Source organism: Rhinoderma darwinii, chromosome 1, assembly GCF_050947455.1.
Source record: "Rhinoderma darwinii isolate aRhiDar2 chromosome 1, aRhiDar2.hap1, whole genome shotgun sequence".
NCBI lineage: Eukaryota > Metazoa > Chordata > Amphibia > Anura > Rhinodermatidae > Rhinoderma > Rhinoderma darwinii.
The window spans coordinates 271,984,806-272,002,576 of NC_134687.1; the positions used below are offsets into that span (position 1 = coordinate 271,984,806).

At 42.6% G+C, this 17,771-nt stretch overlaps 1 protein-coding gene across 1 annotated transcript in view; it reads left to right on the forward strand.

The window, feature by feature from the left end:
* UPF1 (UPF1 RNA helicase and ATPase) overlaps nucleotides 1-17,771 on the forward strand; it is a 123,893-nt gene that overhangs the window by 61,266 nt on the left and 44,856 nt on the right. The window contains exons 8-12 of the mRNA XM_075864032.1: nucleotides 3,051-3,149; nucleotides 7,731-7,839; nucleotides 9,280-9,439; nucleotides 15,614-15,732; nucleotides 17,468-17,632. Of these exons, the coding sequence (XP_075720147.1) occupies nucleotides 3,051-3,149; nucleotides 7,731-7,839; nucleotides 9,280-9,439; nucleotides 15,614-15,732; nucleotides 17,468-17,632 (652 nt within the window). The remainder of the gene's footprint in view (nucleotides 1-3,050; nucleotides 3,150-7,730; nucleotides 7,840-9,279; nucleotides 9,440-15,613; nucleotides 15,733-17,467; nucleotides 17,633-17,771) is intronic.

Genomic DNA, 17,771 nt, shown 5'->3' on the forward strand with positions numbered 1-17,771 from the left:
GTTTTTAACTGGGCGTGTTTGTGTATGACGCTGACCAATCAGTGACCAGTCCGTGTCATACACTCCTCAACATCTGCACGCTCCTCTCCTGAAATATTCTGTGCTGCAGTGAACTCTGCTCTTACCATTATGTAGCTCTCAGTCTGTTACCTCTCCTCCACTCCTGTCCTCAATAACACCTTCACATGATTGGCAAGTCACCACCCCGCACAAGATCCTACTGCACGGCTGACAGCCGTCAGCTGTATAGCTAACCGCACGGTTGTGTTGGAAGCGCGCCCTGCTGTGTCTCACTTAGCAGCTGAGTGTGTTCCCCTCATCTAGCTGCTACGTTCTATCCTGACCGCCGGTGAATTCTCTGTGCGGTCTTCGCAGTGCTGCTACCCCGTTTACCTACGGGAGCAGAACGCGGCTCCTGATATACTGTGTGCTTCCTTAAACTCTGTGGACAGGTCAGGATCCTGTTTTTTTTAAATGCTGCTGGGGAACCCGCTCGATCCACTATATAAGGCTGCGCCTCCATCCTCTTCTGCCCCAGTCACTTATTCCCAAGCACTGTAAACTTTCAGATTGGTTGCGCTGTGAATATTCGGAGAACGTGATTGGTTTATGTGCAGGGTAATGAACATACAGACAAGCAGTAGAAGACTGAATTCAATGAAATGCTCAGCTCTTAGTCAGTCTTCTACTGCTTGTCTGTATGTTCATTACCCTGCACATAAACCAATCACGTTCTCCGAATATTCACAGCGCAACCAATCTGAAAGTTTACAGTGCTTGGGAATAAGTGACTGGGGCAGAAGAGGATGGAGGCGAAGCCTTATATAGTGGACCGAGCGGGTTCCCCAGCAGCATTTTAAAAAAAACGGATCCTGACCTGTCCACTGAGTTTAAGTCAGCACAGAGTATTTCAGGAGATGAGCGTGCGGATCTTGTGCGGGGTGGTGACTTGCCAATCATGTGAAGGTGTTATTGAGGACAGGAGTGGAGGAGAGGTAACAGACTGAGAGCTACGTAATGGTAAGAGCAGAGTTCACTGCAGCACAGAATATTTCAGGAGAGGAGCGTGCAGATGTTGAGGAGTGTATGACACGGACTGGTCACTGATTGGTCAGCGTCATACACATAAACACGCCCAGTTAAAAACACAATACACGCCCAGTTGGACATAACGAAAAAAAAAACGACCAGTTGTCCATTTCAAATCTCATTTGCATATATATAAAATAGCTCATAACTTGGCCAAAAATGAACGTTTTAAAAAAACAAAACGTTGCTGTTATCTACATTGCAGCGCCGATCACATGCAATAGGAGATAGGTGTTTGAGAATCTGGTGACAGAGCCATTTTATTTTTTCATAGACGTAGCGGTATGAGGGCTGTTTTTTTTGCAGGACGAGCTGTAGTTTTTATTAGTACCATTTTGGTGTACATGCGACTTTTTGACAGCAATTCTGGCATAGTTTTTTAGTTCTTTTTATACAGCGTTCACCACGCATCATAAATTACATGTTAACTTTATTCTGCGGGTCAGTCCGATTCCATCGATACCTAATTTGTCACTTTTTTTATGTTTTACAACTTTTTGCACAATAAAATAACTTTTGTAAAGAGTGTATTTTTTCTGTGGCCAAGTTGTGAGAGCCATAACTTTTTAATTTTTTCGCCGACGGAGCTGTATGAGGGCTTGTTTTTTGCAAGATGATTTATAGTTTTTATAGGTACCATTTTTGAATACATGTGACTTTTTGATCACTTTTTAGTTCAAATTTTGGAAGACAAAGTGACCAAAAAAACAGCATCTATGGCAGTATTTTTTAGTGTGTTTTTTTTACGGCGTTCACTGCGGAATAAATAACATTATATTTTTATAGTTCAGGTCGTTACGGTCGCAACGATACCAAATATCTATGGTTTATTATTTTCAATAATAAAGGACTTGATAAGGGAAAAAGGGCGATTGTGTTTTATGTTATTACTTGAAACTTTTATTTGTATTTTTTTACAAATTTTTTATTTTTACTTTTTTTTTTTTACACTTTTCTTTATTCCCACTAGGGGACTTGAAGCTCCAACTGTTTGATCTAACACATTGCACTACCTATGTAGTGCAATGTATTAGAACTGACAGCAAGCCGATCAGGCTCCGCCTCCAGGCGGGGCCTAATCTGCTTCCGTAATGGCAGACGGGAAGCCATTGTTAGGCTTCCTGTTACCATAGTAGCAGTCGCCAGCCTTGCCATCACATGGCAGGCTGCCGGTTTGCTATATACCGCTAAGCTGCAGCGATCGCATTCGATCGCTGCATTGAAGGGGTTAATGGCAGGAATCTGAGCTAGCTCCGGTTCCTGCCGATACATTGGGATGTCTGCTGTAACATACAGCGGACACCTACTGCTGATGACGCCAGCTCAGCTTCTGAGCCGGAAGCTGAGCCGGCGGCATCTTGCCGATGGTACCGGAAGCCTTTTAGGCCCTGCCGAGCGGGGCATAGGAGGCTTTTGTTGCTGGCAGACCAGGAGGTAAGTATTAGCCCTCCTATCGCCTTTGGAGCAAACGGCAACCGAGCGATCACGTTGCTGGGGTGCCGGTGGCTAAAAACTCCTCACATGCTGCGATCTCTATTGAATGCAGCATGTGAGGGGTTAATCGGCCGGATCAGAGGCTAGCTCCGGTCCTGGCCGATATCCCAGTGTGCCAGCTGTAACATACAGCTGGCACCCGGCGGTGATGGTGCTGGCTCAGCTCCTGAGCTAACTCCATGTCCTTCACATACAGTTACGTGGAAATGTGTTAAAACACAAGTTCCCATCACGTAACTGTACGTGAAAATGCGGGAAGGGGTTAAAGGGATATTTCCATCTTTTGATGTGATGCCATGTTTCTATCTTTCAGTCCTGTTTAGCCGTTTGCCTCGTCTGTACTTATTAGATATTTCAGCCTTTTTGTTTGAGAAAATGAACCAGAATTTTATGAAATGTATTTGATTTTATTTAATCTAACGTTTTCTTGTTCTGCGTTACCATCAGCTTTTTTTTTTGTCTTTCAGATATGCGTTTAATGCAAGGAGATGAAATATGTTTGAGATATAAAGGTGACCTTGCACCTTTGTGGAAAGGAATTGGTCATGTGATTAAGGTCCCTGACAGTATCCTTTCAAAGCTATGAGTGAATAGGTTAATTTAACCTGTTAATATCTACCAAAACAATACATGAAAGACTTTTAGGGTATGTGCTCGCTCTGGTTGCTTGAAGTTACTGACCCAATGCTTGCATTATAAAACTGGCAAGCCTTGATTACAACTTTTCCTGTTCAGATTTTTGGTGTATTAGGCAGGTTGTTTTAACCAGTTCAGGACCAGGCTGTTTTGAGCATTCAGGACTAGACAGTGTAGCCATTTTTAGCATGTTCATTAAACGGCTATGCCTTTTTTTTTTATTTGTGCTAGCGACGTGATTTTTGCAATGTTTTTTTTTCGTAGACTGCAGGTTTCTTTTGATCATTTTTATACACATCCTTTTGGCTATTTTAGAATTTCTAGGCTTGGTTTCAAAATAATAGTAAAATCATAGGCTTTTTTACTATTCTGCAATTTTTTTCTGGTAATATAATTTTACCTTAAAATTCAAAAATTCAATTCAAAAAGTGAAACTCCTATATTATATAGATTCATTACACAGTGATCTATTTCCAGCATTTTTTTCTTTTAATGCTGAAGATTATGGCTAAGGGTATGTTCACACGGCAGCCTCCGTAACGGCTGAAATTAAGGGGATGTTTTCAGGAGAAAACATCCCCGTAATTTCAGCCGTAACGGCATGTGCAGGCGCTTGAACGACGCGTCAATTACGGACGTAATTGGCGCTGCTCTTCATTGGAGTCAATGAATAACGGCTCCAATTACGCCCAAAGAAGTGACAGGTCACTTCTTTGACGCGGGCGTCTATTTACGCGCCGTCATTTGACAGCGGCGCGTAAATATACGCCTCGTGTGAACAGACAAACCTCAGCCCATTGCTTTCAATGGGCAGATGTTTGTCAACGCTATCGAGGCGCATTTTTCGGACGTAATTCGGGGCAAAAACGCCCGAATTACGTCCGTAATTAGTGTGTGTGTGAACATACCCTAACGGTTAATGAAAACCCAAAATTTAGTGTCTCCGAAAATTTGAATATTGGGTAAATGTTGAAGATTGTAGACTCATGGTGTCACACTCTAATCAGCGAATCAACACATCACCTGCAGGTTTCCTAAGACTTTAACCCCTTAGTGACCAGCCTATTTTAAACCTTAATTACCAAGCCATTTTTTACGTTTTTCCATCGTCGCATTCCAGGAGCTATAACCTTTTTATTTTTGCGTCGACATAGCTGTATAAGGTCTTGTTTTTTGCGGAACAAGTTGTATTTTTTAACCCCTTATTGACCACTAATACGCCTTTTTACGTCGGTCACTAATGGGCTTTAGGCTAGGCTGACGCCTTTTCACGTCAGCCTAGTCTAAGTCCTGCACGGGTCTCCCGTGCAGGCTGGTGCCGGGGCTCTGCTGTCTGATGACAGCTGAGCTCCTGCTCCAACGCCCGCGATCGAAGTTTACTTCGAGCGCGGCCGTTTAACCCGTTAAATGCCGCCGTCAATAGCGACCGCGGCATTTAACTTTGTTTACAGAGGAAGTGCGCTCCCTCTGTCACCCATCGGCGGCCCGCGAATGCAATCGCGGGTCTCCGATGGGGTGTCATGAAAGCCGGGGGCCTGATAAAAGCCCCCAGGTCTGCCCTGGACATAAGCCTGTTGGGACGCGTTGAGTCACGTCCTAACAGATTGCCTGTCAGATTTACACGGACAGGCAATAATGCTCTGGTATACGAAGTATACCAGAGCATTATAGCAGCGATCGGAACATCGCACAGTAAAGTCCCCTAGTGGGACTAATAAAATAAGTCATCAAAGTGAAATAAAGATTAATAATAAAAAGTACATTAAAAAAAAAAATCAATTTTTTTTCCATAAAAAGTGGTTTTATTTAGTAAAAGCGTAAAAAAAAAAAAAAGTACACATATGTGGTATCGCCGCGACCGTAATGACTCCATTAATAAAGTTAATATGTAATTTAAACCGCAAAGTGAACACCGTAAAAAAAAAACGCAAAAAAACATGGCGAAATTGCAATTTTTTTCCATTGCCCCCCAAAAAGTCATAATAAAAATGAATCAATAAGTCCCGCGCGCCCCAAAACAGTACCATTCAAAACTACGTCTTGTCCTGCAGAAAACAAGCCCAAAAAATCACTACATGGATGGAAAAATAAAAAAATTACGGCTCTTGGAAAGCGACGATGCAAAAACAAATAATTTTAGTTCAAAAGTGTTTTTATTGTGCAAAAGTCGTAAAACATAAAAAAACCTCTACATATGTGGTATCACCGTAATCGTACCGACCCATAGAATAAAGGTAACATGTTATTTACGTCGCATAGTGAACGGCGTCAATTTAAAAACGCATAGAACAATGGCGGAATTTCAGTTTTTTTTTATAATCCCCCCCAAAAAGGTTAATAAAAGTTAATATAAAAATTATATGTACCCAAAAATGGTGCTATTAAAAAGTACAACTAATCCCGCAAAAAACAAGTCCTCATACAGCTATGTAGACGAAAAAATAAAAAGGTTATAGCTCTTTGAATGCGACTATAGAAAAACGAATAAAATAGCTTGGTCTTTAAGGCCTAAAATGGGCGGGTCACTAAGGGGTTAATAGCACCATTTTGGGGGACATATTATTTATTGATTAACTCTTATTAACTTTTTTTGGGGGGGGGAGAAAAAAACCTGAAATTTCGCCACTTTTTTGCGTCCTAAATCTACGCCGTTTACTGTGTGGTATAAATAACACAACTTTATTCAGCGGGTTGTTACGATTGCAACGATACCAAATTTGTATAGTTTTTGTATGTTTTACTACTTTTACACAGTAAAAACGCTTTTTTTTCAAAATTATTTGTTTTTGTGTCTCCATATTTGCAGAGCCGTAATGGTTTTATTTTTTCGCCGATGCGGTTGTTTGAGGGCTTTTTGTTTTGCGGGACGACTTGTAGTTTTTATTGCTACCATTTTGGAGTAGATGCGACTTTTTGATCACTTTTTATCAAATTTTTTTAAATTCAGGATTCACAGAAAACCGCAATTTTTCCATAGTTTTTTATTAAATTTTTTTACGGCATTCACCGTGCGGGTTAAATAATGTAATAGATTTATAGTCAGTCGTTATGGACGCGGCGATACCAAATGTGTAACTTTTTTTTTTTTTTTTTTTTTTTTAATAGTAAAGCATTTTGTAAGGGGAAAAGCTGGGTTTTTCATTTTTTTTTTTTTTTTACTTTTTTTTTTAAATTAACGTAACTTTTTTTTTTTTACTTTTTTACTAGTCCCACTAGTGGACTTTAATATGTGATTCTCCGATCGCTATTGTAATACACTGCAATACTTTTGTATTGCAGTGTATTACTGCCTGTCCGTTTAAAACGGACAGGCATCTGCTAGGTCATGCCTCCGGCATGATCTTGCAGGCATTCGCTCCAGGCAGACCTTTATTAGGCCCCTGGCTGCCATTGGAGACACAGACACTCTGCGATCTTATCGCTGGGTGTCAGAATGAGAGGGAGCTCCCTCCCTCTCCAAAACCACTCAGATGCGGTGCACCGCATCTGAGGGGTTAAATGGGTGAGATCGATACTGATATCGATCTCACACGGCAGAGCAGGGACGCCCTCAGCTGCCTCTGGCAGCTGAGAGCAGGGAGATTTGACGGCTCCCTGCTCTGTTTACTTTATCCTGATGCAGTGCCGTAAAAAGGCATATGCATCAGAATAAAGCCCGTTAGTGACCGCCGTTAAAAGGCGTATTGGTGGTCACTAACGGGTTAAAAGGACTGGTCTGTTGCTCCGTGATCCAAAGTCCTGTTTTCAGATGAAAGTAAATTTTGCATTTCATTTGGATATCAAGATCCCAGAGTCTGGAGGAAGGGTGGAGGTCCAAGTTGCTTGCGGTCCAGTTTGATGTTTCCACAGTCAGTGATGGTTTGGGGAGCCATGTCATCTGCTGGTGTTAGTCCACTGTGTTATATCAAGTCCAGAGTCAACGCAGCCGTCCAGCAGGAAATTTTCGAGCACTTTGTACTTCCCTCGGCTGACAATCTTTATGGAGATGCTGATTTCATTTTCCAGCAGGACTTGGAAACTGCCCACACTGCACAAAGTACCAATACCTGGTTTAATAATCACAGTATCAGTGTGCTGGATTGGCCAGCAAATTCACCTGACCTAAACCCCATAGGTATTGTCATGAGGAAGATGAGACACCAGACCCAACAATGCAGACGAGCTGAAGGCCGCTATCAAAGCAACCTGGGCTTCCATAACACCTCAGCAGTGCCACAGGCTGATCGCCTCCATGTCACGCCACATTGATGCAGTAATTCATGCAAAAGGAGCCCCGACCAAGTATTGAGTGCAGATACTGTACATACTTTTCAGTAGGCCAACATTTCATATGAATTTCACTTTTTTTTTAATTAAATTCCTGAAATTTACTTTTTGATATTTAAATTCATTGAGAAGGACTAGTATATCGAATAGTTTCGTATTTTGTCTTTGTTTTAAAGTTAGCACTTAGGACGATGCAATAAAGACCTCTTGAAAAAGCTGTCATAAGACTTAACAGAATTTTTTAGATTATGGGGATGAAATTGCCATAGAGCTGAGAAGCAGCGTTGGTGCTCCAGTGGAAGTTACTCACAATTTCCAAGTGGATTTTGTGTGGAAGTCAACATCATTTGACAGGTATGTAATTTTCCTTAAAGACAACCTTTCACCTCCCCATACATGTGCAGCATGTAATGGAGAGGGCTTAACAAACCCTGGGTCACGCGTTACATTTTTTTTCCTACCTCCCTCCGTTATTTAGATATCGGTGCCGTTATATTTGACGCCCGATATTTAAATAACGAGAGAGAGCTCTCTAAAGATTAGTTTTCTGCCAAATTGGCATGGGGGCTCGCCCCCTTGCCAGCTCGGGTGAATAGACTGCAATCGCGCACACTCTCTCTCTCCCCTCGCTCTTGCTGTGACACTGTCCATATCTGATTGGACAGTGTCACAGCCATAGTAACACGCCCCCTTGCCAGTACAAGCCCCCTGGCTGACAGTTCAGGGTGTTATTTAAATATCGGGCGCCAAATATAACAGCATAACGGTGGGAGGTAGAAAAAAAATGTAAAGTGCCCCAGGGTTTGTTCAGCCCTGCCCATTACATGCTGCCCTCGGCTGCACATGTATGGGGAGGTGAAGGGTTCTCTTTAAATCTTTTTGGCAAAATAAAGTTCGCTTTCAAAATAGTTTTTGTTCAGAGTTTTGCACAATAAAAGCACATTTCATGAAAATTAAAATGGTTTTTATGTTGCCGAATTCAAAGAGCCATACTTATGTTTTTGGTTGTTTTTTTTTTTTGTCATGTGGGCTTGTGTTTGACAGGACAAGTTGTACTATTAAAGAAATAACTTTTTGTGGTACATATAAATTGATACAAAAAACAATCACGCTGCTTTTTTTTTTTCTAAACTCTACATGTGGTTTAAATAATGTGATAACTTTTTTTTTATACAGGTCGTCACGATTCCAGTGATACCATCCATGTGTTTTTTGTTTTGTTTTCTTTTTCTTTTTTAAAATGCGATCATTGGATTGATTGTATAATGCTTTGGTATACTCTGTATCAAAGCATTATTTCTTGTCAGTAGCAAACTGACAGGCAATCTATTAAGTTGTTCCTACAGCACCATCTAATACAATATGACCGGCCTGGGGGACTTTATTAGACCGATAGGTGACAGAGGGAGCCTCCTACCTCTGTCTAACCACCTAGATGCAGCAGTCGCTATTGACCGTGACATCTAAGGGGTTAAACGAGCGGGATCGGACGTAACTCCAATCCCTGCCGTTGCAGTAGATGTTGGCTGCATAGTATAGTAAATAGTGCAGATGGCGCAGGCACCACTCCCGTCTTCGCACTATTCACTCTATTTAGCTGTACGTCCATTTGAGAGAAGGCACTAAAACGGACTTAGTTACGTCCAAATGTGGGAAGGAGTTCAAGTGAAATGAATACTATCCGATCATTAAACTTGTTTCTCTTCTACTTTGTATGCATAGAATTGAAGTGACTATAACATCTGCTTGCGTGGTTATTTTTCTCATGAGGTTTTTTGTCTTTGACTTATCTAGAATGCAGAGTGCATTGAAAACATTTGCAGTAGATGAAACCTCAGTTTCTGGTTACATTTATCACAAACTCCTGGGTCATGAAGTGGAGGATGTAATTATAAAATGCCAGCTTCCCAAGAGGTTCACCGCACAAGGATTACCAGATCTTAACCATTCACAGGTAAAATAAGAAAGTGGCCAGGTTATGCCCACCATTTCCCAATATTAGCTGTAATCATAGATTCCTAAGTACATTATCCACAATGTCTCTACAAACACTTGCATACATGTTTGTGAATATTAGCAGTTCTTGTATTAAACTCTGCAGACTATGTCAAAGGGCCTTACTGGGTGTAACATTAATGGTCTTTCCCATAGATAGGCCAACAATGTGACTGTGGAGACACAACCCCAGTACACAGCATGTGAGCGGCGATGTGTCCGTTACTGCTTTGAACATGGCCCATTATTTTTGTGATTGTGGGGTCACCAAGCACATGTTGATGTCCTATAGTAAGCATAAAACTGGATATTTGCACTCACTGTAAAATCTTTTTCTTGTTGAATTTATTGGGGTATTTGGGTATAGGCCCTTGCCAGTAGGAGGCTGATACTATCTAGGAAAAGTTTTGCCCCCCTGCCTCTTAGGCAGGCCATATACTTTACACAAATGCTTACTAAACCAGTTTCTACAGTAGGCGTAAGGGAAGAGACTGCCAGTCCCTTTCATAGAGCCCTACAGGAAGGATAAAGAGAAATTCAGACACAAAAATGACTCTGTTGTAGTCAGGTGGATGCAAACCGCAGAAGGAAGGGAGGACGATCTTTTCATTGATATGAAAGGCAAAAAAGAGCTTTGGGAGAGAGGACAGGGCAGGCTGGCGCTCCGTTTTAATCTCTATGGATGACTAAAAAGGGAGACTTGCAGGAAACCCGTCTAACCTTCCTGGAAAAGAGATGAAGCAAAACTTCCGAAGGGAGTCAGCTGTGAAGAGCCCCCAGGACCACATCAAAGGCCATGTACACCTTTGAGTGTTTTGTTTGTTTTTTAATAGATTAGCCAGTGTGTAGCTTTGTTTAAAGATTAGTTTTTATTAAAAAAAAAATTTACTTTTGGAGATACAGCTGTTCTGTATTCTCTGCATGGCCTTTAAGATCCTAAGGGTATGTTCACACGAGAGTGTTTTCAGCCATTTTTCGAGCCGTAAACGTTCCGAAAAACGGCTGAAAAATCGGAAGCAGAACACCTCCAAACATCTGCCCATTGATTTCAATGTGAAAGACTGGGTTCTGTTTCTACGGGGTGTTTTCTACACGGCCGTTTCGAAAAACGCCCGCGAAAAAATGAATTATAACTTCAGCTGTTTTTTGGAGCCGTTTTTCATACTGTATAAAAAAAAAACGCTCCAAAAACGTGAGTGGCTTAGGCTATGTTCACACAGTTTTTTACAGGCGAAATTTCTGCCTCAAAAATCCGTTTGGAAGTTTGAGGCAGATTCTCCTCACTGCACGCCGATTTTCGCTGCGTTTTTCGCCCACGGCCATTGAGTGCCGCGGGCATAAAACGTAGCGAAATACCCTTTCTCTGCCTCAGAGGTCAGAGGCGTAAACGCCCGACGATAGGGCATGTCGCTTCTTTTTCCCGCGAGGCGGTTTTACCGCTTGCGGGAAAGAGACTCCTCCGCCTCCCATTGAAATCAATGTGAGGCTTTTTTAGCCCGTATTTGACGAGTTTTTTTGGCGCGGTTTCCGCGTCAAAAAACTCGTCAAACTCTGTGTGAACATAGCCTTAAACGTCTGAAAATACGGAGCGGTTTTCAAGGGAAAACAGCTCATAATTTTCAGACGTTTTTGAGTTTGTTTGTGCACATACCCTTAGGCTTAGTGGGATGTCTGAATGGTGGCACTGCATGAGCCACCCCTTGCAAGAAGGTCTTTACCTGTGATTGAGAGGCCAAAATTCACTGATAGGATGGACAGAGCAGACACCTGACTCTTAAGGGAAGACAAGTCAAGTCCCTGTTCGAGGCCTGTTTTCATATTATTAGATGGAACCACATTTTTCACACAAATGGAAATACGCCTTCCACGTGCGGTGGTACACCCTAGCTGATGTTACTTAGTATTCAACATCGTCTGGATGACTTGTTTCAGAGAGACGCCTGGCCAACAGAACCTCAGCTTCGACAGCCACGCCATTAAACACATCTGAGGTAAAGGGAGATGGAAAGGCGGAAGACGGGGGCTGATGTGCAGGTTTTAGGTGGGGGTGGAGTGTACGTCTCCGGAGTGCACTAGCAGTGGGTTATTTAAGCCCAGTCCATTCACTCATGTATGACATCACTGTGCCAATCTCCTGCAAAAGCAGGGGAATATCCGGTGACGTGGGAATGCATTATAGGATGTGTCCACTGTTTATGGCTTTCCCTCCTGGAGGGTTGGAGACCAAGCAAATCCTCTGCTCCTCCCAGATTGTAAACAAGACAAAGCAGCTGGCAGGAGCTGACTATTATCATTACCGCGTGTGTGTGTATACACATCAAGGTGACTTTGTAATAATACGTCATTTAATCGGCCTTGCCAATACAAAATGGACCTTGTCTATGATTGTAACATGATTTCATGTGTACACATTTCAGTATATTTTTTAACTGATAGCACCCTGACACATTAATTTCAATGGGGCCATGCACACTTCCGTTGTTTTAACGGAAATGTGTGACCATTGCGTCAAAAATAGGACCGGTCCTACTCCTGTCACTTTTTGACAGAATAGTCTCGGCCTTTTCGTTGATTTGGCCCGTGAAACAGACTGCACACGGAAGCCATCTGTGTTCGGTCCGTGTTTCACGGATCTGTCATTAACGGCCGCCCGGCGGCCAACGGAAGTGTGCTTCAGGCCTAAGGATGACTGAGACTTCACTAGCAGGAAGAAGCTCCATGGGTACCCATGTCAGGGTAAACTTCCTTTTCCCTGTTATTTCACACCGAATAGCCACCTCTGTAAATTGGAAACTGAGGGCATACATGGAAGATATGTACCAAACAGACGAATGGTGGTAGACATCCTCCCTCAGTCAAGTAGGAAGTAAGAACTGAACTTTTGTTGTACAAAGAAAGAAACACAATCTCCTCCCTAGAGATGTGGGACGTGCTTAAGCCCCATTGGCTCTATTCCGCTGTAAGTCCATCTGTACACTCCTCTTGCATTCCAGGGGCTGTGTCTTCCATAGGCATGTCCCTCATGCAGACTCCATTGTGTTCCATAGATTCGATTTCCTTGTGTAATATACTGATATATAGATATATATGTAAGGATAATATTTTTGCAAACAATATACATGGTAATGATCCCTGACACCTATGGCCTTGGTGAAAACCTTTGGAGCTGTGGCAAATCTTGAGGGCGTTGAACTGGATATGTTGAAAATAGTTTGCAAAAAGAAGAAAGTGCTGGTGGGCCCTTGCGATGCATACCTTCATATCCCTATCTCAAGTGTCTATGGAAGAGGTACTCTCCTTGTTCCAGTGATGCGACCACCAACCTCTGGTATTACGTGTGAAACCTCTGATCGCAAACAAAACGGTTTTAACCTACTTTATACCCATAATTGTTTGGACTGTTCCTTCCTTTAATGTAGACACTGAAGACTACTGAGGAACTGGGATGATCACTTTTTCTGTAGGCGAAGGTAATGAACAGCTTGGCAAAAAGCGTGATCCTCTGCGTGAGATGTTATCACAAAATGGCAATTGTTAGCTGACTTACATGCATTAAAGCGTGCTGACTCAAGGGAGGTCTCAAATAAGTACTCTGATTGGCTTTTTCGCAAACATGATCAGCCATATCTTGCTGCGGTTCTCCTTCCAGGATTACGTGGTGCAGATGTTTCCCCCAAAATGAGCTAGCCGCCTTCACCCAGGCAAATGCAAAAGCTGGGCGCAGACTAAAACCTGCTGCCACTAATGCAGACTTTGGTTTGGTAACCCAACATCTTCTCAAGTGAGTCACTGAGTGATGCTGCATCTGACAGTGGAAACAGGTGCTATTTGATAGCTCTGAGAGGGGCAGATCCACCGGGGAAGAAACAGAATATTTTGAGCTCAAGTCCTCTGGGCAAAGAAACCGTATTAATGCATTTTGAAACAGACATGCGTCTATCAGGATGTTTCCATTCTTTGGATAAAATTTCCTTGAACTTACTATTGTATGTAAAGTATAGCATTTGGTGCTGTAAGCGTGCCTCTTCCTTAGGAGAGGTGTTGGCGGTCATTAGGGTATGTTCACACGCAGTGAGCAAAAATGTCTGAAAATACGGAGCTGTTTTTAGGCGAAAACCGCTCCTGATTTTCAGACTTTTAACAACTCGCGTTTTTGGAGCGATTTTTCAATGTAGTGAATCAAAAACGTCCCAAGAAGTGTCCTGCACTTGTTTTGACGAGCCGTCATTTTACGCGCCGTATTTTGACATCAATGCGTAAAATAAAGGCTTGTGGGAACAGAACATCGTAATTCCCATTGAAAGCAATGGCCAGATGTTTGTAGGCGTATTAGGGGCATTTTTTCAGGCGTAAAACGCCAGAATTACGTCTGAAAACACTGCGTGTGAACAAACCCTCAACTTGAAAGGTGTCCCTGACAGCTGCCATGCAGGCATTGATGCATGCAGTCAATTGAGTCTCTTTCAGACTCTGAATCTTCAGACTGATTCGGAAGCATCTTCTCCATGAGGGGATTCTTTGAAGATGAGCAGGATTTGTCCCTGTTTCTTTTGCTCCTCTTATGTAACCTACCACGAGAGGTAGACTGCGTGTTATCCAAGGGATGGGACGCTATTCAGTTCGGACGCCATTTGGAAAGGCAAAGTCTCCACCGTGATTTGGGAGAATCTGGAAATGTCCCTTTGTGCCTGAGCACTGGACTTCGCACGTTCAAAGGGTGTCCTATCCTGGAGAGGGTAGCATCCTGATTGGTACTCGACTACAGCCAGGCAGAATGTGGTAGACTAGCTGCATGCAAACATTTTGTTACATCCACCACTGGCATAGTAAGAAGTCAAGCCCGTTTGTTCCGACTGCCTGATGGAATCCTCCTGAGACGTAGACATGCCACAAGGGGAAGGAAAAGGGACAACTAACAGTGTCTGAGAGCACGTTGAACACTGGGGAAGCTGCACCTAATAAGTTGGCTTACCGGACCCCTGATGCGGTGTACCACCTGGCAGGAGGCTTGAAAAACTGAAGACTGAAGATAAACTGTTATTGGCTCCAAGTAAGCGATGTGCAGCAGGCAGTAGCGGTCCTAAAATGGAACGGAAGCCACAGGATGAGTGTACTGACCCCTGAAAAGCCAACGTTTAAATGTGGCTTCCCTGCAACATATGATCTTCCTTTACCAGAGCCCTCCTTCCCGGTAGCCTATCTGGCAATGCAAGCCGCCTGATAGGCTGAAGCAGGCAGATGACCAGTGGGTGTGGGATTAATGTCCGGTTGTTGCTGTCTAGTCCTCCAGTAAGCCAGGGACTGAATTTGGAAGTCCGGCCAGCGGCCCTGTCAGAGCGAGCGGTGTGGTGCTCATTTTAGATTTGCTGGAAAGGCAGAGTATTGCTCCAAAATGTGTGCATGACCATTCCCCTTACAACAAAAATGATGGTAGGTGCAGCATTTCCCAGTTAGGTGGTCTCCGTCATAATAATGCCCCTAGATAAGTCATGACAGGGAAAAATACTGAGGCCTGTAGGATGCCCATAGATAATGGTTTTCAAGTAAAATGTGGTAATGGTGTTCAAGTCCTGAGATTCATACTCTTTAAACCCCCCCCCCCCCCCCCTCCATAGTCTTTGGGTGTATGTAGGGTCACCTTCAGCAGTAACCTCACACGTATATTGGGTTTACCTGCACTCCACCTGCGGATTGAGATGAGTTAATGACTGGCGGGAAGGGAAAACCGGTACTGCCTGGTCGTCTGGATCTGGGGGAGGGGGGGTTTAACTAGGCTGGTGAGAAATCAAATAAAATAAGCATGCCTAATTATCAGGTCACGTCTGCCTATTATGGACACTAGGCTACAACTGATTTAGCAGTTAATTGTAGAAAGGGTTTGCTCTGCCTGGGTGGTGCCAATACTTTTCTACCTAGTGTCTGCTCTCCTATTTGCAAAAGCCGATAACTATGGTGGTGCCCCCCCCCCCCAATGATATTAACGAGAAACAATCATTTTTTAATTATGGGATAAACCTTTTCAGTGCACCTTTACAGTAACGTATGGTTTTAGATTACGCAGGATTCTTATAACTATCATTACAATGTTTTATTTGATACCGCTAAAATTTTGTCTTCATGGATCTGTTGCTAGGTTTACGCAGTGAAGACAGTTCTTCAACGACCTCTCAGTCTGATTCAGGGGCCACCTGGTACTGGAAAAACAGTAACGTCTGCAACAATTGTGTATCATCTTGCTAGACAGGGAAATGGGTAAGTAGTTTACTGAATAGAATACATTATACAACATAAATGCAGGTAGTCCTAGCAAAGGAGACCACAATGGGCTTTTTTTTTTTAGGAACAGCTTACAATATTGGAATTAACACTAATGGGGGAATTTGGAGCAAGATGTGCCTCTTAATAAATTATCGCTGTCTGTGCACCAGAAATTCAAATCTACTTCATGTCTTCAGCCATGATCTGGAGTAGATTTGTGCTATAGTTTATGCCACTGTTAGGCGTAAATTATGTCCCTTCTACTAAGCTTTGCCCACTTTTTATAAAATGCTGCGATCGTAGAATGATAAATTCCTCCTATATCTTTGAAGAAAAAAAAAAAATCTGCAGTTCTCACATTGAATATCCATCCCTCTTTACAACATTTATAGGTTACTGACTACCTGTGCAGCAGCGGAGGTCTCCTAAACTCCTTCGTTATGGTTCTAGCATTGTCAAAACTCGCAATGGCTGAGACTAGGATCCACTTGAAAAACTTGAAACCTGTAAGCTGCCATGCAGATTTTACCTGGTTTCCTAACTGAGATGCACCTTTGTATGAATTACATCTGTGTGCCGAGTTTCCTCAAGCTATTCAAAAACTGACAGCTGTCATTTTATTAACCATACATAAAATAGAACCTGCATGTAAACTGTTTGAACTTACAGATCACTTATCACTTTTAAATATGCTATGGGCACCACTGACACTGTTGCATGTGGCCGCCTGTGTTCATTCTCGCTACAAAAAAACAAACCTTTCTAATTTAGTGGCCGCCTACCCAGAGCAACCACAGCTCTTTGGCGTGCAGGTGAGATTCTGAGTTTTGGGAGAGCGCATCTAAGGCTGGGTTCACACTGAGTTTTTTGCAGGTGGAAATTCTGCCTCAAAATTCTGTTTGGAATTTTGAGGCAGATTTTCCTCTACCTGCACGCCGATTTTCGCTGCGTTTTTCGCCCGCGGGCATAAAACTCTGCGAAATACGCTTTCTCTGCCTCCCATTGATGTCAATGGGAGGTCAGAGGTGTAAATGTCTGAAGATAGGGCATGTCCCTTCTTTCTCCCGTGAGACTGTTTCCGCGTCAAACTCTGTGTGAACCCAGCCTAAACTTGTTTTTGAAGTGGATGTTCTATACGCAAAGGGGTGTTCCCAGAAACAAAATGGATCACCTCTCCACAGGATAGGTCATAAGTGTCTAATCGCTGGGGGCCCCACTGCTGGGATATCTACCAATCACTAGAACGGGGGTCGTGAGTCTCAACCCCCCCTCCGCTACCTATGCGGACAACCTGAAGGAGTGGCGAACGAGTGTTAAACTATTCGCTCTATTCAAACTTTACCAGACTGATGGGATAGCAGAGTACAAAGGGGTGCAGTGATGTGGAATGAGTTTGGGACCTTGTTTATAAGCGATAAATATTGATTCTGGGAATACCCCTTTTAAATTAAGCAAAAATATAAGATTTATATTGCAGCAACAGTTCAGAGCTGTACAATCAAAGGAGAAATCAAAGTGTCAATATAAAAAATTGTGTGGAATGTCTACTACTATCAAAGGGTAGATTCCCTTTGGTCATCCGTCTATAATCTAAATATATTAAGGGATAAATAAAATTTTTACGGATTGTTTTTATATCTGGATTACTCATCATTTTAGGAAAAGTTAACTGTAATGTCTGTACAGTGTTGAATATAAGGCTGATCTATTTTTTTATTTACATACTTAGCCCTGTCTTAGTATGTGCTCCAAGCAATATTGCTGTGGATCAACTGACTGAGAAAATACACCAAACAGGACTCAAAGTTGTTCGTCTCTGTGCAAAGAGTCGTGAAGCTATTGATTCTCCAGTTTCTTTCTTGGCACTGCACAATCAGATCCGCAACATGGAAAGGTATGATAGCTTCAATACGTTATACTCTGATATATGCTTTATATTGGACTTTAATCCATTATCATGTTGTTATAGCATATGCAGGTTTTTTGTTTTTTTTTTTGTTTTTTTACAATTGCAAAGCATGGAATATCTTTGT